Source organism: Apus apus, chromosome 2, assembly GCF_020740795.1.
Source record: "Apus apus isolate bApuApu2 chromosome 2, bApuApu2.pri.cur, whole genome shotgun sequence".
Taxonomy (NCBI): Eukaryota; Metazoa; Chordata; class Aves; order Apodiformes; family Apodidae; genus Apus; species Apus apus.
This window is the reverse complement of record NC_067283.1, coordinates 115,220,072-115,246,348: the sequence shown is the minus strand read 5'-3', so window position 1 is coordinate 115,246,348 and position 26,277 is coordinate 115,220,072. Positions and strand designations below refer to the sequence as shown.

General features: G+C 37.8%; 1 protein-coding gene across 6 annotated transcripts in view; it reads left to right on the top strand.

Moving 5' to 3' along the window:
- Positions 1–13,383, top strand: part of PCMTD1 (protein-L-isoaspartate (D-aspartate) O-methyltransferase domain containing 1) — a 45,482-nt gene extending 32,099 nt beyond the window's left edge. For all 6 annotated transcript variants that reach the window (XM_051609376.1, XM_051609372.1, XM_051609373.1 and 3 more), the window contains 3 exons: positions 4,254–4,425; positions 5,827–5,950; positions 10,745–13,383. In XM_051609376.1, coding sequence (XP_051465336.1) covers positions 4,372–4,425; positions 5,827–5,950; positions 10,745–11,115 — 549 coding nt within the window. In that variant the 5' untranslated portion in view covers positions 4,254–4,371 and the 3' untranslated portion in view covers positions 11,116–13,383. The remainder of the gene's footprint in view (positions 1–4,253; positions 4,426–5,826; positions 5,951–10,744) is intronic.
- Positions 13,384–26,277: the final 12,894 nt, after the last annotated feature.

The window sequence follows — 26,277 nt, the reverse complement described above, 5'->3', positions numbered from 1 at the left end:
TTGTGTTGATATCTCTGGGGAATCTTACTTAAAAGAATACGGGCCAATAACAATCTATTACTTGATAATTTTCTTAAGTTGTTTCAGTGGAGACAGAAATGGACTTTAAATTCTACAGAATTTTTTTCAACATTTAGCTGGAAGAAAAAGAACTGCAGCTATGTTGAAGATGAAACACCCATCTTTGATGGATAGATTACAAAAGTGCAGAAGATGGAAGGGCAGAATCAGGTCAACAGGTGTTTTATGTGCTTGAAACAGCTTGATTGTCCTGGGCCATTGGTAATCATGACCTGTGTGTCCTTAAGTTTATCCAATGGCAAGTGCTCATGTAAATAGACATTTTCTGTTGCTATGATATCTATAGTGGGAGCTCTTCATTTCTGTTACGTTGGCTGTTGGTTCTCTTGTAATCAAGGTACCAGATTGAACTGAAGAATGTGATACGATCCAAATGTATCCTGATTGTTCCAAAATTTTATTTTTTGCCTTTTTTGGTGTCTGATTTATTAAATAACCTAAGTTTTTTCATATTACCCATATAATTTTCTGTAGAGCCGCTTTTGTTGCTTGGTAAAAGTGAACAAATGGTAAATAACTCTTGGCATTTCTTAGTTCCATTTTAACTTGGTAACTGAAATAAAAAGATTTAAGTAAAGTACTGTCTCATATTCGTAGGTAGCTTATGTGATTGTCAATACTGCATGTTAAAGAAATAAACCACTTATTTTTAGCAGTGTCTGTAATCTAATAAAAGATAATTCAGTGTAGCACAGAAGGAAATGAAATGTCTGATCTGTTTTGATTTTTGAAAGGCAATAGGAATAAAAGAAGCTTGGTGGACGTAGAGACAACGAAGACTATAAGAATTTGGGTTTGATTAGGTCAAATTCTGTTGTAAGGCAATGTAGTTGATAGAACTTTCACACTGTAACGCTAACAACTTCCTTGCTTATTTTGAAAATAACTTGGGCAACTTAGTAACACATTCTCCAAATCACACTTTAATCTCTGTTGGAAGGTCATCAGAAATTGTATTGCAGAAATACAAGAAAATGGTACATGTATTTATTCTTTCTGATGTCAAAGTGTGTGGAGCTTTTTATGAAAATAGAATCAACTGAAGATTCGGGCTGCAGGGAACAAGACTTGTTGTGTCACTGGTGAGGTTTACTTTACGTGGGAGTGTGGAGGAGTAAGGTTGATTGTTGTACAACTTAAACTTTTCAAACCTAGCTGTAATTCTTTACTAAGTGTTAACTTTTGTGCCTTAATTTCTGGTATTTTGTCAGTGTTCATACCATAATATATGAAGCAGTTTGTTCTGTGGGCGGTCCAAATGAAGAGTTTTGGCTTCTGAGCTTGGATCTTGCAGTGACCAGACACCATTTTTAACCTTTTCCTCCCATTTCTTTTATATACTGCTTCAATTTAGCTTTCTGGGAAACAGGAAGCTACATATGGCAATTCTTGAATTGCCTATGTTAGAGTGAGCAGCCAGCATACCAATGCAGGCCAGAATGGTGTGTGTTACCATTACATGGCCAGGTGAGCAGAGTAGACCCACTTGTTTTTCCTCTGACAAGGACTGAAGAGATTTCTCCAGGAATTACGTGTACTCTAGTCCATACAGTGTTCAGGTTTGCTGTGGGAAATTAGTCTTTCAGGAAACTCCTGCTGTTCACAAATAGGGTTGAAACTAACTGAAGCTATGTGAGGGAAGAAGGTGTTTTTGAAGTACATGGCCTAACAAATGACTGCCTATTTTGGTCTTAAGCCGTGTGTCTCCACAAAACTCTGCTAATAATGTGGGGCATAGTCCAGCCAATTTAATGTTCCTATAGACAGAGTTGTTCTCTAGTGCTTAACCCATTTCATTTTTGTAGATATAATAGGAAGTTGCTTCTGTGTCTTCATTTGCACTTTGTACCCTTCTGGTCGCAAGCTATGGAGCTAAACAAGAAATTCTCTTCAGCTTTTACTATCTTTGTAAAGACCACTGTGCATTTTCATCCACAGTTTACGTATAGAGTATTGATTTTTTGCATTGTATTGTATATTTGATGTCTTGGAGAGTGTTTCTCTTTGTTTTAAGAGGGAGTGACCAGAGGCGTCATGAGCTTTAGGCTGGTTTCTATAGAGGAAGTAGGTTGGTGCTTGTCATCTTTCAGAGGAGCATTTGGAGATCAGAAGAAGTTGTAAAAGTTTCCAGGTTAGGCAGGCAGTCTGTCTTCATTTTTGTAAAACTAATCTAGGACTGTCGCAAGATTTAAAACTGCATTTTAAAAAAGGACTGTGTTCTTTCTCTCTTTCCACTTGCACCACCACCTCCTTTCTTCCCCTTTCCTCCCCCACCCGTGTACTTTTGAAGCCCACAAAGGTACTTTGCTTAAACTTTAAAATTAAATTGTCTTGTACTGTAGGCAACTTGAAATTAAAACTACAGCATGAACTGCCTGATTGACCTTCACTGACTCAGTATATTATAGTCCAAGTGCTTACAATATGAGGTCTCTTCTTCAGCGAAGTGATCAGTGCCTTGGGTTTCATTTTCTTCATAGAATTTAACCTTGACTGATGTGTTTCTAGTTCTTTCTGTATTAATCTGAAATTATTTCAACCACAGTTCAGGCTAGGCTGCTGCCCATTTGTGTGCAACAAGGCAATCTTTCTCCACTCCCCCTCCCTTTCCTTTTTTTTTTTTTTTTTTTCCTATTTAATCTCCTGTTGGTAGCGTTCAGTTTTTCCTCTGGATTTGGATGAGGAAGCCACATTATGGACTGTTTGGCCACATACAGCACACAAGAGAATGTGCAGTAGTTGGTAAAGAATTCTGGTGTCTTTGAGAAGGAAGGATTGCATTATTTTCAAGATCAAGCATTCCATCTTGTAGAAAAAAAAACATACTTCAAGCAAAAACTTCAGCTTAATAGAATTATGATTTGTTAATGGCAGTGCTATAGATAGGATTCAGCCAAGCCTTATAGGCAGCATCACTAAGCACTGAAAGCTGCCAACCTTCAATGTTAACTGAAGAAACATGGATTTGAATGTTGTTGGCTCTTGTACTGGGATTTGCTACTGCTAGCCAAGTGAAAAAAAAAAACACAAAAAAACAACCAAAAACCAACAACCAAATTTTCAATGACAGCTCTAAAGTTCAGAAAATGGCTACATGTATTTGAAGAAGTTTCTAGCAAAAATCATTGCTTCTGGATGAAGTTTGAGATACCTTGGATTTTAATATTGCCAAATTATTTTTTTATGAACTGTTTAATGTAGCAGCAACACATGACGGTTTTTTTCAAAGACAACCATAGATTCTTTCTATAAGCTATGATGTGACAACCTCTCAATTTTAAAGTGCTCGGGGAAAATGTAAAGTTACTTGCTAAAGCTGTTTTTATTACAAAAAGGTAAATTACTTTTATTATGTTGTGAGCAGATGAAGCAATAAGGTGATGCAAACATTTTTCAAATGTCAGAAAATACCAGTGTAATAGAAAATATATGCAGCTTTGGCAATAAAGCTCTGTCCTGTTATGTCTTTCCTTTGGTATTTTATGCAGTGACAAAGAGTACTTAAAATCCTTGCAACTTCTCCTGTAAACTTAGATACACTTAAAAGTGGTTACATAACTTCAATTTCATGATGAAAGTTAGAGCAGATGCTTCTGACAGTCTTTTTTTTTTTTTCTTGCTTTGAGTGTGACCAAAAAATGGTAGACTTCTTGATTAAATTCTTTTTTGGGGGACATGTGGATTGGGCTCAAGGTGGAAAATGGGGTGACAAGAATACTAATCTTTTAAAATACTATTTTCAAAAACATTTCTAGATGCTACTAGGAAGTTAACTGTTTCAATATTTATTTAACAGCCTGGATACTGCATATTGTTGATAAATGTACTATTTTAAGGGCACTTTTATTCTATGGCTTGTAAGGTTTTTTGAGTCAAATCTGTTTGCATGCTATTAGGAAGTCTGGTCATGCTTTGAGGCCTATTCTGTTTTGCGTAATACATAATTATAACTGCTTAACAGTTCTTCTTTGGTTTGTGATGTGGCAGAAAAATACAGTTATTTTTCAAAGTAGAATTATCGTAATACAGATTTTGGAAGTATGTATGGTAATATTTCTTCATTACATAAGGGAAGTTACAGAAAATATTTTTCTGTCTTTATTAGGGCTAGCTTTTCTTAAAAATCCTATTTTTAAATGTGTCCCCTCTTCTTTTTATTTTCTTTCCTTTAGATTTGAGTTCTGTGAACCTGCCTTTGTGGTTGGTAATTGTTTGGAAATAGCCTCAGACAGTCATCAGTATGACCGGATTTACTGTGGAGCTGGAGTCCAGAAAGACCATGAAAACTACATGAAAATTTTATTGAAAGTTGGAGGCATTTTAGTAATGCCGATAGAAGACCAGGTGACCTAATGAGAATTTCCATTTTTTATCTTTCAGTATGAGAAATACATAAAGAATGTTTTTAAATGTTTATTTGACTAAGTTAATGTTCAGTGATATCTTGATACTGTATTGCTGCAGTTAAGCAGGTGTCAGTCTTTTTTAATTAAGTCATTTTTCCCTTAAAGCATCAATACCCTGCTTCCAACAATCTGTGGCAAAACTGTGTCTTCAGTGAAACAAGAATTCCATTCATAGTATTTTCAGTATATTATACCAGTCCCAGAAGTGCTTTGAAATCTCCCTGCAACACAGATGTTTACAAAACAATGCAACCACCCTCTAGACCAAGATGATTTATTCCAGAGAAATGTAAAATACCTGAGATTAGTGGGACATTTTAAGAGGAGGAAAAAACTGAAGGAAAAAATATGCCGTATTTCCACGGGGTTTCAGTGCTTTTTTTCCATGTTAGATTAAGTGGTTTTCAGACGGATGTATTATTTTAATTATACTCGGCAGTTTTACAACTTCTAATCCTTAGATGTCGAAATTATCACATTATTTATCTGCGTTCTCAAAATATCAAAGTGATTGAAATGTAGCCTGTGTGATTCCGTTCCGTAAATAGTTTAATTGGATTAAGATACTGTCAATTGAAATTGCTGGAATCGAACTGAAAAGTAGTCAAGATTTGAAAGCAAAATTAAAATGGAATATTTGTACTTTATATACAAATGGTTAGGAGACTAGAGCATGTAAAACATAAGGAGCAGCTAGAAGGTCGGATTAATCTAGTCTACAGAGAAACAGCTAAGGGAATATTTATTTCCTTACTTGGTTTCCTAAAGGGGTGGAGAATTTACTTCATAGACAGGAGTCCAGTTTTTCTCACATGTGCACAACAAGCTGAAAAAAAAGTTACAGATGGCAGCAAGAGTGCATTCTGCCTGTATATATAGAGGAAAAAGTTCATAATGCCAGTGCAGCAAGTTGCCTGGACAGGTTAGGCAATCTCAGTCCTAGGAGGTCTTTAACTTCATTGAAAAAGCTTCTGAGTTGCCTGATTTAACTTTGAAATTGGTCTTCTTCAAGCAGGAGGTAGGACTCCAGAGATTGCTTCCAATCTAAAGTATTCTGTGATCTGTGATTCTGTGAAGAATCGGAAAAAAAGCAAAACTTACCTTGGGCCTTAATTTTCCAGCTGCATTTCTTCCCATTGCCAAAGAACTTTATTCGGTACTCTAGTGACCAAGTAATATTTCAAGGACTGTGAACATATCTTCTGTTAATTAAACAGCCTTTATAAATGAACTTTTAAGCAAATCAGAGTAACAGTGTTTTTGAAAACAAGCCTGAATAGTATTGAGTATGACAAAACTGTAACTGCTAATTTGTCATTTTGGTTTTGTTTCTATGCAGCTAACACAAATCTTGAGAACAGGACAGAACACATGGGAGAGTAAAAACATCCTTGCTGTTTCATTTGCTCCACTAGTGCAGCCAAACAGAAATGACAATGGCAAACATGACACTGTGGGACTGCGTAAGTGTAATTTTGTGTTTGCTTCCTTTGGCCTGCTGGTAGTGGTCTGGAAGTGGGGAGATTATGCTATACAGATGTACTATGAAGAACATATAGTTAGCAAAGCAGTAGCTCACTGTTAATTTTTGTGATCCTGGCACATGTTCAGTATTGCTAAACGACTAGTGTCCTTAATTAAAATGACGGTGTTTCCAGCTTATTCTTCCAGACTTATTTTCCTTGTAGGTTCAGTTTCTCTTTTTCTAGTGAACTATAGATAAAATACCAAACTAATATTAGGTCTGTCAGGAGTGCCAAGTTTCTGATGGCATCCCAGAGAAAAATATTTCTTTTCTTCCACCTGAAATGGAAGGAGCAGGTCTAAACTGCACCTGTGGTATGGTTATTAATAACTGAGTGTGCTTGGGTCCATCTGCAACTGATACAGATGGTTTTTTGTAGCTATTTGGGTTGGCTTTCTAGCTGCAATGCTTCGAACTACGTTAGTAAAGATACTTAGAAAGTCTCTGAAAGTAACATCTGTTGCCAAGATAGCATAATAAGAAGAAGGGGGGAAAAGTGGCCAAGAATTGTGTAGTGCTGAAATTTTCTGTCAAAGTAGTCAGGACTAGGGAGTAGAATAACACAGAGTTTCAGTAGCACGTGGGAACTTAAAACCAGCAAGGAGCCTAGAAACTAACAGCTTTTCTTCTCCTGTTTTGTTCTGTTAACATGTAACCAAAGGAACCAATCCCTCAGTTATAGTGTTTCTTACCTCCGTGCACATTTTTAAACTGTGAAACAGGTATAAACCATTCAGTAGTCCAGGATGTCCTATGAGGTTGCATTTTCCATAACTGCTGATCTGGCTATTAATTTTGAGTGGGTGTGTGAGCTTGCCAAAGATAGTTCCTTATTATAGTTACCTTTACTTTCTTTGTCCAAAGTATAGAACGTCCTTTCCTTCTAGTTCTTTTGTTCTTCAGTTCTTTTATAGAAATTACTAATTTTCTTTATTTTAACAATCGCTTTTTGAGATCTCACAAGTTGTTTCCTGAAATTACATTGTTAATACAAGTTTGGTTTTTGTTTTTGTTTGTTTTTTGTTTGTTTGTTTGTTTTTCTGTTCTTTGCTTTAGATGTAGTCTGTAATGGACTGTATCATGACTAACAGTGAAGTACAGAGGTGACTTGTCAAACTTTCTGGTCTTACTAAGATTTTATATAATTTAGTTTGGTAGAAGATACAAGAGAATCTTTGGATGGTCTCTACCATCATTCCTGAATTTTCAGAATGAAAATAGTGCAAACCAGTAGTGTTCAGATCTAAACTGTAGTATACTAAAGGTGTTTCTTGTAAGTAGGTTAATCATAATTTCAATATTACTTTTTAATAAGAATTGGAAAATAAGTTGGCTCTGTCTTAAAAAACCCCACAACGCTAAGGGCTTGAAGTTGCACTGTGAACTGAAATCAGTAAGATATGCTTCTTTCCACTGTTCAGTCTGGTCTAGTTTTATCATGAAGTTAAAAAAAAAAAAAAAGTGGGGTGGAGGATGTGAAAGGTAATGATCCGAAGCTCAAGAAATAAAAATTCTAGCTAATTTCTCTTTTGTAGTAACATTGTCTATTTGTTTCAGATCCACACACCTATGAATTATCTTAAACATTCAGAGTAGTCTAGGAAACATGATCCTTCTGGAAACTTCAGGCAGAAATTGCAGATATCACTACTGAGTAAACATGGAGTCTGTGCCATACTTCAGACAACCTTTCAACAGCCCTTCTGACACATATATGATGTTATATATAGATTTACAGTTGTAACTCTCATATGTACATAGGACTTAGCAAAATATCTGTCAGCCAATCATTCTTGAAGTAGAATCTTTTTCTTACAGAAAACTACAGAGGTCGTGCTAAAAGGATCATTTTACAAACTTTAGATTGGTTATGACACAGTTCATTTCTACTAGATGACTGGAAAGAAGTGGACATGAAATATACAAAAATTAAATCCTGTTCCTCTCATTAAAAAAAAAAAAAAAAAAAAAAAAAATCCCTGATGTGAATAGTTTGATTAATTCTTTGAGGAGGAAAACTAAGATTGACAGTAGACCACATTAAGATTCCTAAATTACATGTGAATTTAAGCTGTGTTATTCAGCATCAGAGAGGTTACACCTGTATGGCATGTTGCAAGCAAGGATGAACTCTCTTTGGACTCTAGGCTATGTGATAGGATCAAGCACCATTAGTATTGGTAAAGGAATTATTCTGCATCTCAACCATGTTACATTTGAGCAGAATGTTAACATGGTTGCATAGCTTCATGCTTACCTTTGTGTGGGAAGTAAACTTGTGTTGACCCACAGAATAATGTAAGTACTAAAAACTTGATTGTGAGTCCTGTATATCACTGATAAGACAAAATTATCTAATTTTCATTTTTATTTATTCCTAGTGAGGGGGAAAAGATGAAACTTCTTAAATGCAGTTAAATTTTACTGTATGTTTTATGTTTCGTTAGCCTCAAATGTAATTTTTAGACATCGAGCAAGTTTGGGCAGTGTTGGGTCCTGCACTTGGGCCATAACAATCCCATGCAATGTCACAGGCTTGGGGAAGAGAGACTAGAAACCTGTCCAGCAGAAAGGGACTAGGGGGTTTTTATTAATAGGTGACTGAATATGAGCCATCAGTGTGGTCAATTGGCCAAGAAGGCCAATGGCATCCTGGCCTGTTTTAGAAATAATGTGGCCAGAAGGACTAGGGAGGGATCGTCCCTCTCTACTCGATATCGGTGAAGCCACACCTCGAATCCTGGGTCCTGTTTTGGGCACCTCAATACATGAAAGACATCAAGGTGCTGGAGTATATCCACAGAAGGGCAAGGAAGCTGGTGAAGGGCCATGAGAACAAGTCTTACCAGGAGCCTCTGAGGGAACTGGGGCTATTTAGTCTGAAGAAAAGGAGGCTTAGGGGAGACCTCATCACCCTCTACAACTACCGTAGAGGATATTGCACAGAGGAGGTAGGCGCTGGTCTTTTCTCACAAATAACTGGTGATAGAATAAGAGGAAATGGCCTCAAGCTGCTCCAGGGGTGGTTTAGACATTAAGAAGAATTTTTTCACTGAAAGGGTTGTCAGACATTGGAACATCCTGCCCAGGGAGATGGTTTGAGTCACCATCTCTGGATGTGTTTAAAAGTTATCTAGATGTGCTGCTTGGGAATATGGCTTAGTGCTGGGCTTGGTAGAATAGGGTTAATGGTTGGACTCGATGATCTTAAAGGTCTTTCCCAACCTAAATGATTCTATGATTACTTAAAAGAGAAGTGAGTCATGTCTTGCTCTTTTACTACTTTTGTTTGAATTCTTCCCTAGATATCCTCCTGAGAAGTTCTTTATTACTCATTTACTTTGCATTAGAAAGCTTTCTCACTGTCTTATTGTAGGACTTTCTAACTAACCTTCCTACCTATTGACATTTCTTTTAAATAAATAAATATAAAAAAACAGATCTTTGTGTCTGGGATTATTTAAAACAAGTACAGGAGCTTTAGGTCTTTGTTGAAGCAGTATGAATGGTTGGCAGCTACCATTTATAGCTTATGATCTGGGATATGACTGTGAGTAGCTTACTTTTAAGCTTTTACATGCTGATTTCAAAATCAAATAGGTAATATGATTGATTTTTATTGTCTTGCAGGATAAGAAAGCTGAGAGCTTACTGCATTTACACCTTTTTCAGGACAGTGTTTCAAAGTTTTGTTCTGTCTTTTGAAGGAAATTTTATTTTTTCCTTTCTGATTTTATTGGGTTTGTGCAGCCTGGTCTAGTGTGAGGTGTCCCTGCTCATAGCAGGGAGGTTGGAACCTGATGATCCTTAAGGTCCCTTCCAACCTTAACCATTCTGTGATTCTGTGAAGATTCTTTATATAGTTCTGTATATGGGATGAATGCTTGCCATCCTTTACTTTGCCTTCAGCATCATGCAGCTTGGTGCTTGGATTTACCATGATAACCATTCAATCTGCAATAATGTTTTTTTTAGCCTGATCTTATAAATGCATTTGGAATTACTAGGTACAGTTTTGCTGTTGGATTTTGAGTTGGTTTTACATTAAACAAGTGGGGATTGGTTTGGTTTTGTGCTGGTTTTTTTTGTTGTTGTGGGATTTTTTAGTTTCTGTTTGCATTAGCTGAAACCAGTATTGCAAGTCATATCATGTTGCTGATCAGCTGTTAAGTTTACATGGCCCTCCCTCATCATTTAGGTTCAGTAGGAAGTAGGAAAAAGTGAGTAGAAGACAAAGGTAGAAGAAGGGCACTTGCATAAACAAATGTGACATGGGGCTAGAAATTCAGTCCTAGCAGCAGGATCTCAAAACAGTGTCAGCAGTAGGTCCTGAGATTTGCCAGGTGCTAAAAGGTGACAGTATTTGTTTTATGCTTACTTAAATTTATATTAATAATCTTTTCATGCTTTTTGCTTCTCTTGCATATCTGTCAAAAGAATTATTAATTTATTTGACGGTGTACATTCTCTAGAAGACTTACTGTGTTCCAGAAGCAGTTTTGAGCATGAATGAGTTGTTCATGTATGTCTGAGGAACTGAAGTTTTTCAGTAGCAAATATGCCACAGGGTTTGTCAAGATGGCACTATTGACCCTTGTTTCATTTGTGTATTGAATCACATATGAAAATCTTGGTTGTTCTTGAACATTACTCTTGTTGCATAGCAGCTTATTTTTTTGCTAGAAGGAAATTTCACTCCATGGTTAAAACTTAACGCTCTCTTTCCTTTTAGCTCCATGTGCCGTTAGGAATCTACAGGACCTTGCTCGAATATATATCAGACGCACCCTTAGAAACTTCATAAATGACGAGATGAAAGCCAAGGGTATTGCTCAAAAGGCTCCTCCAAAACGAAAACGGAGGAGATGTCGTAGACGCAGGATTAACACCTATGTTTTTGTTGGCAATCAGCTCATTCCTCAGCCTCTAGATAGCGAAGAAGACGAAAGAATGGAAGATGACAACAAAGAGGAAGAGGATAAAGATCACAGTGAGGCCTTGAAGCCAGAAGAGCCTCCTCGAAATCTGTTGAGAGAGAAAATTATGAGTCTACCATTACCTGAATCTTTAAAAGCATACTTGACCTATTACAGAGAGAAATAACTTGTTTTAAGTAGAAATAATGCCTACTGATAGTTCCTTTATTCTTGAAAATGTAGCATTTATTAAGAAGTAGGTGGACAAATTATTATTAGTCTTTCATCAAGACTGAAGTACAGCTATAAATCATAACTTGTCTCTATCTTGTATTTGCTACAAGGAAGACTTGCTTTCAACAGTAGAATTCCTTTTTAAAAATATATTTTTCTTTAATTTTTGAAAATGCTGTTCTAACGCTGATAGAATTATATATTCCATTATGCAGCACTAATCAATATTTTGCATGGTAAGTCTTTTGATCCCTAACAGATTTGTATTGATAAAAGGATGAGTGAAATTTTATATATACTAAATAATTGTTAAACATGTGCATCTGACTTGATGAGCAATTTGTCTGTATTTATTATTAGGGGAACATTTTAAACATGCAGACACTTATCCTCTAATGTCAGAATCAGACCCTTTTAAAGTTTATTTTACTATGGCTTTGTTGCAATCATTATTACTTCGTTGGTACAGATGTATTCCAACAACACAAGTGCAATAAATGTATTCAGACACTGAATGAGCTGGCTTTAATGAAATATGAAAATACAAGTTCTGAAATGTCAGATTACCCTGCTACTTCTGCATTTGTCTTTTGCCAAAAGATCTTGAGAAAAGTAACAGCTTCTCTCAGAGCCTTAAAGAAACATCATATTTGATAAAGCAATGCTTACTTCAGCTCTGCTTATATTTAACTCCATTCTACACTTTCAGTATTTCTAACTAGAAGCACTTCCTTATTTGTGGGAAGTTTAGGACAGTACATCTTGTTTATTTCTACAGCATTGAGTCAAAATGTTTGGTAATACACACTTGTAATTTAGATTTCAGTCATCTATATTTACTGCTTTTAAGTAGAGGTAGAATTTCCATGAAGTTTAGTTTATATTGCTTATTGAGATAGCTATAATAGTAGAAGTTAGAATTTGTTCAGCAAATGCACTTTAGTAAGTGAATTTTATACTTAACATGCATCTCGGAGAAGGTAGACTTATGCTAGCCTGTATTTTGTTTCTGAGCATGGCTCTTAGCACAGAAACATTTCTAAAATCACATGCATCTTTTGGAAAGCTAAGGGTAGCAGTGAAACTGTGGGGACCCACAATAGTGCTGATTTAAATCCTTCCATAGTTTTTCCTCTTCTAGTTGTGAAGTTACTTGCAGTTTTCATTTTTAACTTTGTTTGCGCTTACCATCTTGATTTCTTCATTCTGTTGTAACATAACCATGAGGGAAAACACTGTTCATAAAGAACTTGGCATGATATGCATTGAAAGCCACAATCGTTGAAATGCTTGTTGGACCCAGTGAAAAACATTCCTCTTGAAATAGGCTGCGGGATTCATTTTATAATACTGATAACATTTTTTGTGTGATAACAATAAAACAAAACCCCCCACATCTTTCTAAAACAGTAAATCTTCCTAATCCAAGTATTTATAACCAGCCAATATTCATGCGGTCTACTAGTCAAATACTGACTTGAAAATATATAAGGATTTTGTTGCATCTGAGAAGGATAATAATGCATAACCCCATGACACTGACTGTTGATGCTGCATTTCATGCTGTAGTCCTTGTTTTTTGAGGTACGTAATAGTACTGTGTAAGCAGAACTTCATGAAGGCCTGTTGTACCAGCATGTGGAGTTACTTTCCGCAATATACTCACAGTATAAGTAAACAAAACTATTTCAAATAATCTGACTGTATTTTAAAAGCAGGAAAAACTAGTTAAGAAATAGTTTTCCAAAATAAACATAGTAATAAAGTAATTGTGATGCTTCAGCTATAAGAATTAAACATAACCTTGATTTAAATCAATTATTTTAGATGGAGTTTAAATAATCTGAAGTTTGAGATGTTTTTTTGTCTCCTTTTCTTGGAATCTACATGCATAAGCTCGAGAGTATGAAATTACTAAATATTAAATACTTTAAGGACTATACAGGATGCTCTTGGAGAATAAATTTCACCATTCTTTCATGCCTGTATACTTGGAAGAATGGACAGCGTATGACTTGTCATGATTCTTTAGTATGTAAGTTTTTTTCTGGAGTCACTGAAAGAGAATGTTTCTTCTGTGTTTTATATGTGGATTTATTTTACACTCTTGAATTTATATTTACATAAATAAAAAGGTAGAAACACGAAATGGATTGAAACTTAATTTTTGCCATCTCAATTGACGATGGGGACATTGTTGCAATAAAACGTTTTTGGGTTTTTTTGTGGTTTCTGCTTGCTTGAATTTCTGTGTTCCTGTGCAAGTATTTTCAGTTGTTTGGAAATTCAGATACTAGTTTTTTCATAGATCAGTAACTTCCTAATAAAAGCTATTCTTGAATTTCAGAAATAGAGTAAACATGTTTTTGCTAACTTTTGGATTTTTGCAAAGGTAGGAAGACAACTAATAACACAGGGAAGTTGTTTTGGGCTCAGCTTTACTTTTGAAGTGCTCCTGTGGGAAGTTAGTTTCTTCTGGAGTCCAGAAGCTGTACTTGAGCTATATACTCAATAATGATTTCATGGAGGTGTTTTTTTTTTTCTTAAATACTGAGATTTCACCCTCAGCAAAGCCACTATCTAGTTCAAAGTAAATAAGGAAACCTTTGATGTAAGAACAGGGAGGGTGGTGAGCAGCTAGCAGCTCCCACTTCCTATTGAAACTCCTCCTTGATGCAACCCAATTTTGTTACCAATTAGAAGAAAAATAAAATGTGGGTAGGCTAGGCTGACTAGCAATGCTGTAATTGTGATCACTCTGAAATGTGTCAGGAAAGATGTAATTAATTTAAACTTCCAGGGGTTTTTATTTTCTTGGTCTGGAATAGGACTCGAGACCAGTGCAGTTGTTTTCAGGAGACCAGGAGATTTTAAACCCTTGTTGTTTGGGAGCAGCTGGACAGCTGCCCCTCAAAAAATTGGGAAACTGTTTTCATTGAAATAAGTATGAACAGCTCTGTTCGGCCCAGCACTGTCTCTTACTTAAGTGCTTGAAACTTAGTTAATTTCATTATTTTTATTAATCCTATCATTTTTTCCTCTACTTTTTTAATGCAGCTTTGCCTGTCAGTTTGAAAACAAATAGGGAATGTAATTGAATTTGCTGCTCTGACTAAAGCTGTTTTAACTCATTAAAAATTAATCTATATCTCCTCAAAAGTGTCTCCTTCTGTCATTAATGTAATTGAATAAAACTGAAGACTTCCACCTTTGTGTGATTTATTAACCAGTTGTAAAAGATTGTATACATAAGATGTGTATATATGTAAGTTGTGCTGCTTATTATTTTGACAATACTTGAATCACGTATGAGGCCATTTCCGTAAGTAAGGCTTAAAAGTTGTGTTTCTTGATACTGTTTAGTAAAATTAACCAGTAAAATCTAGAGACTGGCTTGATAAATGCCTGTCTCTGGCTTCTGTAGTTTACCAGTGTACGTGTCAACTTGCTGAATTACTCAAAGTAAAATTGGGTTGTTTAGCCACAGGCTTGCACCATGCTTACAGTCTGTATGTCACCAAGAATCTAATGCTGATTTAGCAATGGTTTTTAAGAATGTGATGGTAACATTTTCAGTCTTCTGATTGTCACTCTTTGTAGTCTGTGATTCTTCAAAAAGATGTATTGGGGAGCTCAGGAAACGTAGACTTCCTTGATAAAGCTCTATCCTCTGCTGCAGTGTAACAGCTTGCCATGATATTTGGCAAAATATTTCAGTACTGGAGAGAAGTGGAAGCACTCCGTTGTTTTCTCTCCGTGTGCATTTGCAAGCAGCCATACTAATTGTAAACCAGAAGGAGAAGGAGCAAAGGGCAACAGTGTATTCGTACATGCTAAAGTGCTGTTTTTCTTTATATGAACATTTTGTTGCTGTTTTGCTGGCTTCTTCCTCTTGACTGTAAAGTAATTCATTAGGGTTTCCTGATTTAGGACCATATTGAACTGTCACACTGCTCTACTTCCTACTTGACTGCCCTGCTTCAAACATGTTTAGTACACATGGGTGATCTCCATGAACTGGGAAGTGTTCCTTGCAGACAAATAGACCCACAGAGATTTTTGTTGATCCACACTTTGGTAGTCTTTTCTCTCGGACATCCTTTTGAGTTCTTGCACCAGTATATTCTGTTTGATGATGTTTCTCTATACTTTGATTTTGAAGCGTAGTGGCTTCTATCCATGTCATTTCTGAAAATCGTGCTATTTTAAGTAAGGAAAGTAACTAGTTAAGGAGCTTTACTTTAGACTGTTGCTTCTGAAATTGTGTTGGTAAGTTGCAGTTCTTTATTACAAATTTATATGATGACCTATGTGTGTCCAAGGTAGACTCTTGCCCTCTTACACAAACCATTGTGAATGAAGTCATCATTTCTCCAGAAGCTTTCACAATGTTTCTGGTCAAGATCTGAAAGGTCACTAATCTCTGCTTCTAAGAAGGAGGTAGATACTTGTGGGTTTTTTTTCTCTTTGGAAGGTGTTACATTAAAAAGTCATTATTTTAGGCAGAAGGATATAAATATATATTAAATACACACTTGCAGAGCTCTTAACACTCCAATTTAAGACTCATGGTTAGTCTAGATCTAAATATTAGGAAATCATAGTGCAGTTAAGAGTAATTTCAAATAGAGGGGAAAATCACAGTAATACAATTAAAATTGTAGCACATGCACTTCTTTCTGTTCCATTTCTTGGAGTTACACCTGGCTTTGCTTTGTTTTCCCAGTTGTTAAATCCACACTTTGCAACTGCTGGCAAAAGTGGCACTGAGTTCTGTGCTTGTGCTGTCCTTCAAGGAAAGAAGATATTGTTGCTGGTTCCCTCCTGCTCTCCCAGGATCAGCCTGGGAATCATTCATATGTTGCACGATCTGCTTTTGCATCTTCTTTATTCATTGTTCTGTAGCTCCAGGTTGTATCCAGATTTTCTATATATGATAATCTGCATCTGTTAGATACTATATTTTGTTATTTCTGAGGCCAGTTTTATCAAGCTTCAGGTCTGCGTTACTTTAAACTGGCCCTTATAGAGCTGTGCACAGCTGAGGGATTTCCTGTACAGAGTGTGGGCTCCATCTCTTGCCATTCCATGCCAGTATTCACCTGTGTCACCTCCTGCATCCTCACTTCTCAGAGCTTCTATTCTCATACCAGAGTCACATTTGATATCACATAATTACAAATACCAGGTTTTACCACCAATAGTGGCTTATTACTGTTACCTATATAAAACTAGGATTGTACCATACAAAGACAAGTATGAGTGAAACAGGTTATCTGTAGGCACCAGGTCAGCTAAAGAGATTACTGTCACATCCAAACTGAGTAGAGCTACAAGCAGGTGAAGGAAAGCTCAGATGTATCCAGTCCAGTGTCCTTGCAAACTGTACAAAGTGTATGGCCTGCTGTTGGCCAAGTTGGTACCATATTACAGGGTTACACAAGGGTGAAATCAAGCTTTCTCTCTACTTGACTAAGTGATCAAAAATCATATATATATTTTTGGGGGTTGTGACAGGAGTAGGGAATAAAGGAGTGAGAGGGTGGAAAGTTTATAAAGGGGGAAGTGACTGGTAAATAAATAGTTCCTACATATCAGTTTATATCATTACAAAAATTAGCAAGAAGTTTTTGTTTCAAAATCTGGAATTTCTGCCAGTTCCTACGTCTGTACAGTCAATAGTCTTTGTATATGTTGGCTTGAAAGGAGGTTTTGCTTAGTGAACTTCTTTCAGTACCTTTTTTTTAATCTAACTTTAGTTTTGGTCCCAACCTTCAGTTTGTCTCTATACTAAATGGTACAATGAATATTTGTGTTGTTGCAAATATATAATTCTCTATTTTTGTACTGTTTGCTACACATCTAACAAATTCTGTAACATTGGCTTTCAATATTATGTTAACATAGTGACCTTTTTACATTAACATCCTGCAAAACTAAGTTTGTTATTGATACTACTTCATTTGTTTCAAGCTTGTCTTTTTTCAAAACTCAAAGGATCGGATTTCTACAAATTAAATAGTATTTCTGTAATAACTTCTTTTTAACCTTGCCGCGGAATGGTATCAAGAAAATTGTGTATAATAAATTAAACCAGAAGAGGGCACTGTTGCCTCACGAGAAACTTAAAGGTGTGTGCTAACAACTGATAAAAATCGCAAAATCAGATCTACACTTGATGTTTTTATAATGACATATGTCTTTAAATAACTTGCTTAGGTATTGATCGGAGAGATGTGGAATCGTTCTTTGAGCTTTTTTTTTGCTTTTTTAGGGGTATAGTCTAATGTTTGGGGTTTTGTAGGTTTTTTGGGGGGGTGGTGGTTTCTGCATGGTGGTTTTGTTTGTTTGTTTTTCTGAGCCGTGCTTTAATGTAATCTTATACTTTTCCAGAGTTTCTGGTGTGGATAAAGCCTTCCTTTCATAGAAATTTAAGGTACCATACTGTAAAAGGATCTGTAAGGGCTTGACTAGCTGTGTAATTGGGCATTAGATGTCTTCAGCTGCCAGAGTTGTTTTGGATTTCATACTCATGCTTACTTGAGACCATATGTGAGGACTGCACATTTGGGCATGTGGGGAGAGCGTGGCTGTGCAGAAAACTGCCACGCATGACCCCATCCCTACCTGTGCAGGACTTACAGACATGGGCAGCACTGTAGCCAGCTGCTCCTGTGCCTGCTCTACGCTGCTGTTGCAGACTCCTGAGTCAGAGAGCAGTGTGCATTGCAGGGACATTGGCTGGAAGGGAAGCTGTAGTTGTGAAACAAATAGGCATTAAATGTTATGTGAAGCATGTAGTGCTAAAGCCAAGCCCCAGAGGCAACATTTCTTAGAGGAAGAAGTATGCTTTGAGAGAAAGCATCTTGGAATGCTACTGGCTGCAGCAGGGGGCCCTAACAGGAGTTTTGTGCATTCCAGATCCTCTAGCTATGCCACAAACAGATCCCAGTCCTACATTCAGTGTTTGCAGGAGCAACCAAACTAGCTGTCCAAGCCTTTAGATTATGCAAACTGGCAGTTTTGCAGTCCTGGGAGTTTATAGTCTCTGGCAGTTGCTGATTTACTTCTGAAAATTGGGAAAAATATGAAATGATGGCCAAAAAAGCAAGTGTCATATTTAAAGCATGAGGCAAACAGATTTATCATACTGTTTTTACAGCATTACTGGGTTTTGCTAATGATGCCAGTGCTGAGATGAGCATTGGCAACAATCTTACTCAGATGCAGTTTCAACTTCTCCTGGAAAACTAAGCACATGTCTAAACTATTGTGATAGCAGAGGGACTACATGAATGCTGAATGTTCAAAAACCAGAGTGAGGTTTTGCATGGATGCAAAAGTTGGCAGGCTTGTTAGCACAAATATCACAAGGTACACAGAGTGCTACTAAGCAGCTTTCAGACCAGAGTTCGTACGTGCTGAGATGTGAGAAAGGGTTATCAAGAGCCATGTCTTTATAAAAACCTCTAGTGCTTCATTCTACAGCACCTCTTTTCTACTTTCAGACACTCTAAAATAGGGATTGTGTGAATACATTATATGAAGCTGTTATAGGATCATGATTTTAAGCACCTGCACTCGGTGACTTCTCCCATATCCAGAAGCTAGGATTTTAGGTTTTCTCTAGCTCTTACTAAGTCTTTTTATTAATGACCTGCACCTCCATGGCCTTATCTCACTTAAAAAAAAATAAAGAAAAGTAAAGCTTTTTTTTTTTTTCCCCCTTTGAGCACAAAAATGTGTTTTTAATTATTTTCTTTCTGTGGAGAAGGGGAGATAACTGACATTTTGGGAAATGATAGTGTTGGTGATACTAACTTGAGATTAATGATAAATTCTGATGTAACTCTTTTCCTGTAGTAGTGTCTCCTTTTACTGCGGTTAAAATCGTCACACTAACGACCTTTTCTCTGCAGTGGTGATAGCAATTGGGGCAAGAAAGAATTAATTCCATCACAGTAACCTTGCTTTTTTTATCCACTGCTGATCTTTCACCTTGTATCTAATCCACGAATTCCACTGGTCGCTAATTGCAAGACACTGCGTAAGATGCTGGGAGGGAAATGTCATATCTGGGAACTGATTACAGATAAAACATTGAACGCCGGTGGATAATGAAGTTCAGATCCTTTTCAGGCAAATACAAATTTTTTTAAAAAATCAAAGAACTTGCAAATTGTATAGGCAAAGGCCCACAAAAGAGTTCAAGTATCCACATGTGACTCAATGAACATAAAATAAAAGTTTGTGTGTCTGTATCTTAATTCAGCTGCTACCTCCAATTCCCACCTGCCTCCCATGGGATTTAATATAACTCCTAAGTCCTAACACAGATCTGTCACAGACTAGAGTGGAAGGTCTTAAGGTTGCTTTTAAAAATTACTGACAAAGTGATCAGGAAAAGGTGATTTTTAATATAGATTTTTGAAAGTGTGACTTAACAGAATTCGATGGCAAGGTTCACTCTCTTCCTATGTGGAAGGGACATGTGAGAGTTAGAAATACATGGGAGTGATTTATACAGGGATTAAGGAAAGTGATTGATACAGGTATAGGGAAGACTGAGTTGAGGATGGGCTGGAGTGATTTTAGCAGGAATCTGGGACAAGAATGAGGAAGACCCTCTTTTGAGTCACAAGGCTCAGAGTTGACACCCTTGCTTTCTAAACTCCTTCAGAGAGGAGTCTAGGTGAATCCACTCCTAGTCCCAGACTTGGTCAGTGGTTTACAGCTAAGGGATTTCAGATGTAGGGCTTTCAGTGTAGGGCTTTAACACAAAATCATAGGTGTGGTGTGATATGAAAAGCAGTAAGTTAAGATGTCTTAGCACTATTACAGTAAATCAGAAGGTTAAATCATACAATTCTCTAGTAGCTTAAGAATCAGTTATAATCAATACAGAATTAAAAAATTTAACACAGTTTCTAAAGTCAATTGTGCACAACACTCACAAACATACACAGATATTGAAGTTAATGTGATAAGATTTTAAATCTTGGTACATAATTTCATGGAAGAAGTTTCATTCATCCCCCACCAATTACCCAATGGAGTCAGATTGATTTCTGATATGATTTGATTTCCCCCATACCTAAGAGAACGGGCTGGCAACTTACTCTTTCAGTCAGATGAACCATCTTCCTTCATGACATGTATGATGCAGACCAGCTTGGTACGATCCAGAGCACTCTGAGGAGCCTCCCTCTTAATACCAGTATTTATAGGGTCCAAGATGGTAGACTTTGGTCAGTATTTTTCTGTGATAGCCACTATTTTACTTAGGCAATCTTTGGCAACTTTCAGAGTGGGCCTGTGTTTGAGCAAGCGGGCTCTGGTATGCTCTGCAAGCAGTTTCAGATATGGTTTAGTGTTGCGATGAGTCCAGCAGGAGCAGGGCCGAGTAACGACACGACAAGCAATATGGCCTTACATATCGTTCCACTTTATTGCCAGTGCGTCTGCTACTTACATACTCTAAGTTGCTGTCCACGCAGCTGTGCATGCGGACAGACACCTCATTTAATTAGCTAAGCATAACGATTCACGTGGCAGGCTTCATTTTGCTATTGGTGGTGACTACATGTGTTACAAGCACTATTTTGTTACATTCTGCAGTTTTCTCATCCATCTTCACATCCATCCTCGGGCGCCCAGCCAAGATACGCTTCCTCGTTCTCCCAAGGCTGAAGATAATCTTGTTGCAAACAAGATCAATTGTTAGTTTCATACTTTGCTGTTACAGCAAGGATTGTCAAGCCCTCCCAGGCTCCTGAAATCATGACCCTGCTGTGTCAAAAATTCCTCCACAGATTAGGGAATGCATAATTGCCCCAAATTGCTGTATTTGCAGTAGGGCAGAAAGGCACCCAGTTATGCAGGCTCACTGTTCCAGTAGGCAAGATCAGAAAGTGTCAGATGGCATCAGCCTATTGCACTTGCTGTTGAAACAAGAACAATGTCAAACCACTGCACTTGTAACTAAAGCAAGGTTGGTTAATATTGATGTTGCAACGTGGCATAGTGAGCAGGAGGGTTTGCAGCACCACAGGATCACAGAGCAGGTGTTCCCCAGTTCGGTTTGTCCTGAAAGCTCAAAGCACTCCAGATGAATTAGGCCTTGGACCTTGGAAAAGATGAATGATAGTATTGCAGAAAGCAAGAGATACTGATGCAAGTGCTTTCTCAAAACCAGGAAGACAAAGGTTTTCAGTGAAAGTTCCCCTGTGACACATATGAGATCTAACATCCATGTTGGGAGAATTTATGGAAGTGAATGACAGCCATCTTTTCCTCTCTTAGGCTTTGATACTTGTGGCTGGTTGAATTAGTTCACATGTGATCATGCTGACTGCTGTGAATCCCATGCTGTTCCTCACAAGTTACCTCAGATGTGTCATGGGCAGTTAGCAGGATACCAGTTCTCACTTAATTCCTTCTGTGGGAAAAAAAAAAAAAAAAAAAAGCCCCACTATGGTCTTGGCACCATGGAGTCAAATGTGTATTTGCTTGCACATGCTCTCTTGTTAGATTAAAATAGGGGTTTTTTTGTTTGTTGTTGATTTTTTTTTTTATCCCCAGAGGTAATAGTTTTTCTAAGTCAATTACCTTCAATGCTGCAGCCTTGCTTAGTTGCTAAATTGCTTGGAAATTTCAGAATCAATATATATACAAAAAAAGGCGGGGGGCGAAGGGGGAGATTGAAAAGGCACAAAGAAAGATAGTAAAAACATCAAGTATGCTTCTCTGACAACTTTTAAAGCTCTGTCTCAAAGCAATTTCCTAATTAGTGCTTGGGGATACAACTAAAGACAGACAATAAAATCATTAACAAAAATAGCTGAACAGCAAGCTTCTCACTGTACTAGTATGTGAGAGAACAGAAATAAATATTCTAGAAACTTTACCTTCTCAAACAGAATATGAATTTCTGACTTGGATTTTACCTATAACTTCAATGTGATACTAGTTGCAAATGTAACTAATGTATTTTGATAAAGAGCAGAAGTCTACTCAGCGGTAACTGTGAAAAAGATTAAAGCCTGTTTCCATTCAAGTCAACAGGAGTTCAGCTATAGCCTCCAATAAATAGTAGATTTCACTGTTCCAAAAAATGTTCCTGTCTGAAGAGTTTATTGTATAAGACAAAGAATATATGAAGTGCGTAGGAAAGGAATGTGGTACGCAAGTAGTGTGTAACCAATTTCATGTCACATTAGTTTTTACATTTTATTTTTTCTTAGAATAATTCATTCAATTTTAAAGTGCGGCCTTTTCTGGATTAGTTTGAAGTATGCAAAATGGATCCTCCATAAAAGCATGAAGGTTTCACTAGGATGCAAGAGGAGGAGGGTTGAAAGGTGAGCAGGAACTGCAAATAATGGGCACAAAGGATGTAGCTGGTTTGCTCTGGGATTCTACTACTAGGAGAGGATAGAGAGATTGGGACTAACAAACAGCAATGAAAGAGAAGATGTAAAATGCCGTTGGTAGTATTGTTGCTGGCAAGAGCAAGGTGCTGGTTTGCATACCCTGCTCCTGAGGTTTTGTAAGCCTCCAAAGCCCCAACAAGACCTGGTGGGTGGTGGCTGGGCTGCTATGGCACAGCCTTGCTTGACTTCTGATCTAGTCTGACCAAACAGGATACTAATTAATTCCCTCAGATCTGTCCAAGTAACTCAGGAGATGGCAAGAAAATTTATTTGGGCGCTCATACCTTTCACTTACATCCTTATATCTAGAGTAGGTCAGTCTCCTTCACATTGAAACCCCTTGGTTCTGCAAATTTCTCCAGCTCTCTTGCTTTTGGGGTTCAATCTGAAAAGTATTTAAGACCTCAAAGAAAAAAAAAACACTAAAAAATAGCCGACTGAATGTATGTAGTTCACCCTTGCACTCCTGTGCTGGATTAGAGTGTTTGTTTGAAAATCCTCTTTGTCTTTTCAATATCCTAACTTTTGAGCTGTAGATTATTCTGTGTGGAAGATTAAAAGAGACGTGATTTTTCTGAGACACTACAGCTGAGATTATTTTCATTTTAATGGAATAATTTAGTAAGCATTGGGTCAGAGACAACTAAAAAAGATGGGTTTTGTGGCTAGGGTCCTCACTGGGGAGAGAAGGGACTTGAATTTCAACCTGCCATCCAATGTATTTTATTCTAAGCACTCTCACAAGGGTGCTTAACTAAATAAATAAATAAATAAGATAGGCTTTCTATCCAAAAAGGGAGGAGACTGAGTTGGTGGAGGAACAAGGGCTTGGCTGAGACATCTCTAAACGCAGTTCCTGGGGGAGGATGGGAATGTAGTAGGAACTGGGCAGAGGCAGAGCCACAAAAATGAACAGTTCTGACTGTAAACATAAAAAATGGCAGGTTATGCAGAGACTGGGAGAAGAGGAGTAGGGGAAGATCTGTGACAGCCCCAGAAAAAGGAGTATGATTAACTCACTGGCAGCCTGCTCTCTGTGGGATCTGGCCAGCCCTTCCCCAGACAGGGCTTGCCATGACCACCCTGTTAAATACCAGTGAACCATTCCTGTAGTAATTCAACTACTGAGGAAAGAAAGAGCTGATGTTGGCACTTCTTTTTTTTTTTTTTCCTGAGAAAGGAGCAGCACAGGCATCTATTAGGTGAATGCTCAGCCCTTTCAGTCTCAGTGAAGCTGAATCATAGGACTCAATGAAATACCCTATTTATTAAACAGTAACATTTCAGATTGACCTTCCACTCCGAACTTCTCTTCAGCATTTCCTTTTAGCTGAAGACCGTTGTGGTTCCCCTGCCCCTGGCCCCAGCCTTGATTTTGGGACTCAAAGGCACAGAGGGAGAGAGAGGGTACTACATGTGCTTTTACATCTACAGTTAAACAACGGCCTGACTAAAGGCAAAGAGAGAAATATATATATTTGGAATGGGACACAAAAGGACACAAAAGGAGACTGTGAATAAATACAGATGCTTTATGCCAGTCCAAGGGAATGATACTAATTTCCTCTGAAGATGCCAGTCTTCAAAACACAAAACTGAAAACAGAGAGCCTGTCTCCAAAATTTTCTTCTTAAAACTTTGAAGCGTTGCCTGGCAATAGGAGCACTTATAATCTCTAGGCAACGTGTCCAAAAGACAGGGAACACTACACAATGTTAATACTAAAACTGTGAGATCTAAGCTGTTTTGTGGATCTAGCCATAACTGTCAAAATTCTGCCAGCAGATCTGAGGAAACACCCTTTCTTAATAAGAGGGACACAAGAAATCTAGGGAGGAATTGGAGGCTCCTTCTGTGGTCTCTTGGTGATTATACATGTCATTAGGCCATGCCTCATTTTACCCATTGGGAAAACATGCTCTGTGTCACTGAATCTCTTTGGCAAGTGCTTTTACAAGAAGGACTACTTTGATGTAAGAGGCACTTTATTATTTAAATTAAACCTTACCCAGCTGGGCCTAGATCCTGGTGCAGGACAAGCAAAGTCAGCAAGCTGCTTTCATCCTAGTTTCAGAAAGAAAGCAGTGAAAGACAGAAGACTGAGCAAGAGCAAAGGACTGGGGGTTTGCCTGCCCAGGCTGCAGAGCATGTGATGGAGCTTTTACGCTCTGCATCTGGGTAGCTTCTTGCGGGTTACAGCCTGTTATTGATATTATCTCTGAGGAATTTTGGAAGCAGACTGTAATTGACAGCTCTCCTCTTGCAAGACAGTTTGGCATCAGCAGCATTTGCCCCCTTCCCTTGTGGATATGTGCGCAGCTGAATTGTCCAGGCTGGCTTCCATTACTTTTCAGGTGAGAAGAAGCTCTTCTTCTGCCTCCTCTCCTTTGAAAAGTCTCTGCGCCTGCTGCCATGCAGAAATCTTCCTCAGATGTTACTTCAGAGTAATGGCCTTGCTCTGCCAGATTTCAGGAGAGCCCAGGGAAGGGTCAGACTACAGGTTTTTGCCTGGGTCGGAATAGTTTGAGTGGCAAGGAGAGATGGGGTTGGGGGCAGTGGGAAGGGGAAAACTGTCCCAGCACATGAGCAGAATCTCAACATATTTGAATTTCTGGAAATATCAAAGGTGAAAGTGCAGCAGCTCCAAAACACCTTGTGCTGACAGGATCTTTGAGCAGAATAAGAGGCAGCACCAGCAGGACAGAAAATTGTTTGCATAAATGAGAAGTGCTTATTTCCGCACCATGTGGCTGCATGACAAGGTGCTCAGGTGCCCTGGCAGAATAAAAAAGCTGCTAGATACTGTGATGGTAGAAGTAGTAGGAGATTACTTAATACACATGGAAGTTGAAACATATTGAATGGCAGGCATGAGGCTGCATGATGCAGTTATTGGTGGAGGAGGCTGATGGGCATTTGAAGGTTTGGGCTTTGCTGGCTCTCCTTGCTGCTGAGTCAGGGTGACTTTTTCTCAGCTCATGAGAGAAGCCTTCCACACTAGTTTTTAGAGTGAAATTCACTGCACAGCCAGTAGTGGCAGATGTTTTTCAGCTTGATTACTTCTACTGTCATTTAGTTAAGGTTCAAACATGTAATTTTTGCTCTCCTCATGTTTGTACATCAGAAGGGAATGCCAGGAAATGCTTGTTTTGTGGGAGGGTAATATGAACAGGAAACACAGGATAATTACTGCAGCCGTATGCAATTATCAAATTACTATTATTTCAGAGTGTATGCTTGCAAGTGATTAAGTTTTTGAGCTTGTCACTTCCTTGTGAGCTGTTTAAGATGAAAATTTGTTTGTAACGGATTAAAACCTATTGGACAAACATGCTCCATTTGCCTCTCCGATTCTGTGTGCATGGATGGGATGATCTGAACCAAGAATTTTGATAGTTTGCCTTCAGGAAAGAGAGATGACAGTATTGAGAACTTTGTAATAATTGTTTTTATCTTTATAACCTCAATAGCAAGATGCTTTTTGGAGCCTGGGAAGCAAGTGGCAGTTTATTAAATGGATGAACAATGGGTGGCTGGAAATCACAGGGGAATGAAAGAACTTTGGGTTGGATTTTATCACAGTTGAATTAATCTTCTCAAATACAGTGTATTACCTGAAGCTGTTAAGAAGTAAGTTTTATAGGCACAACACTGAGTGTTATTCCTTCAGATTCTTTCCTGAA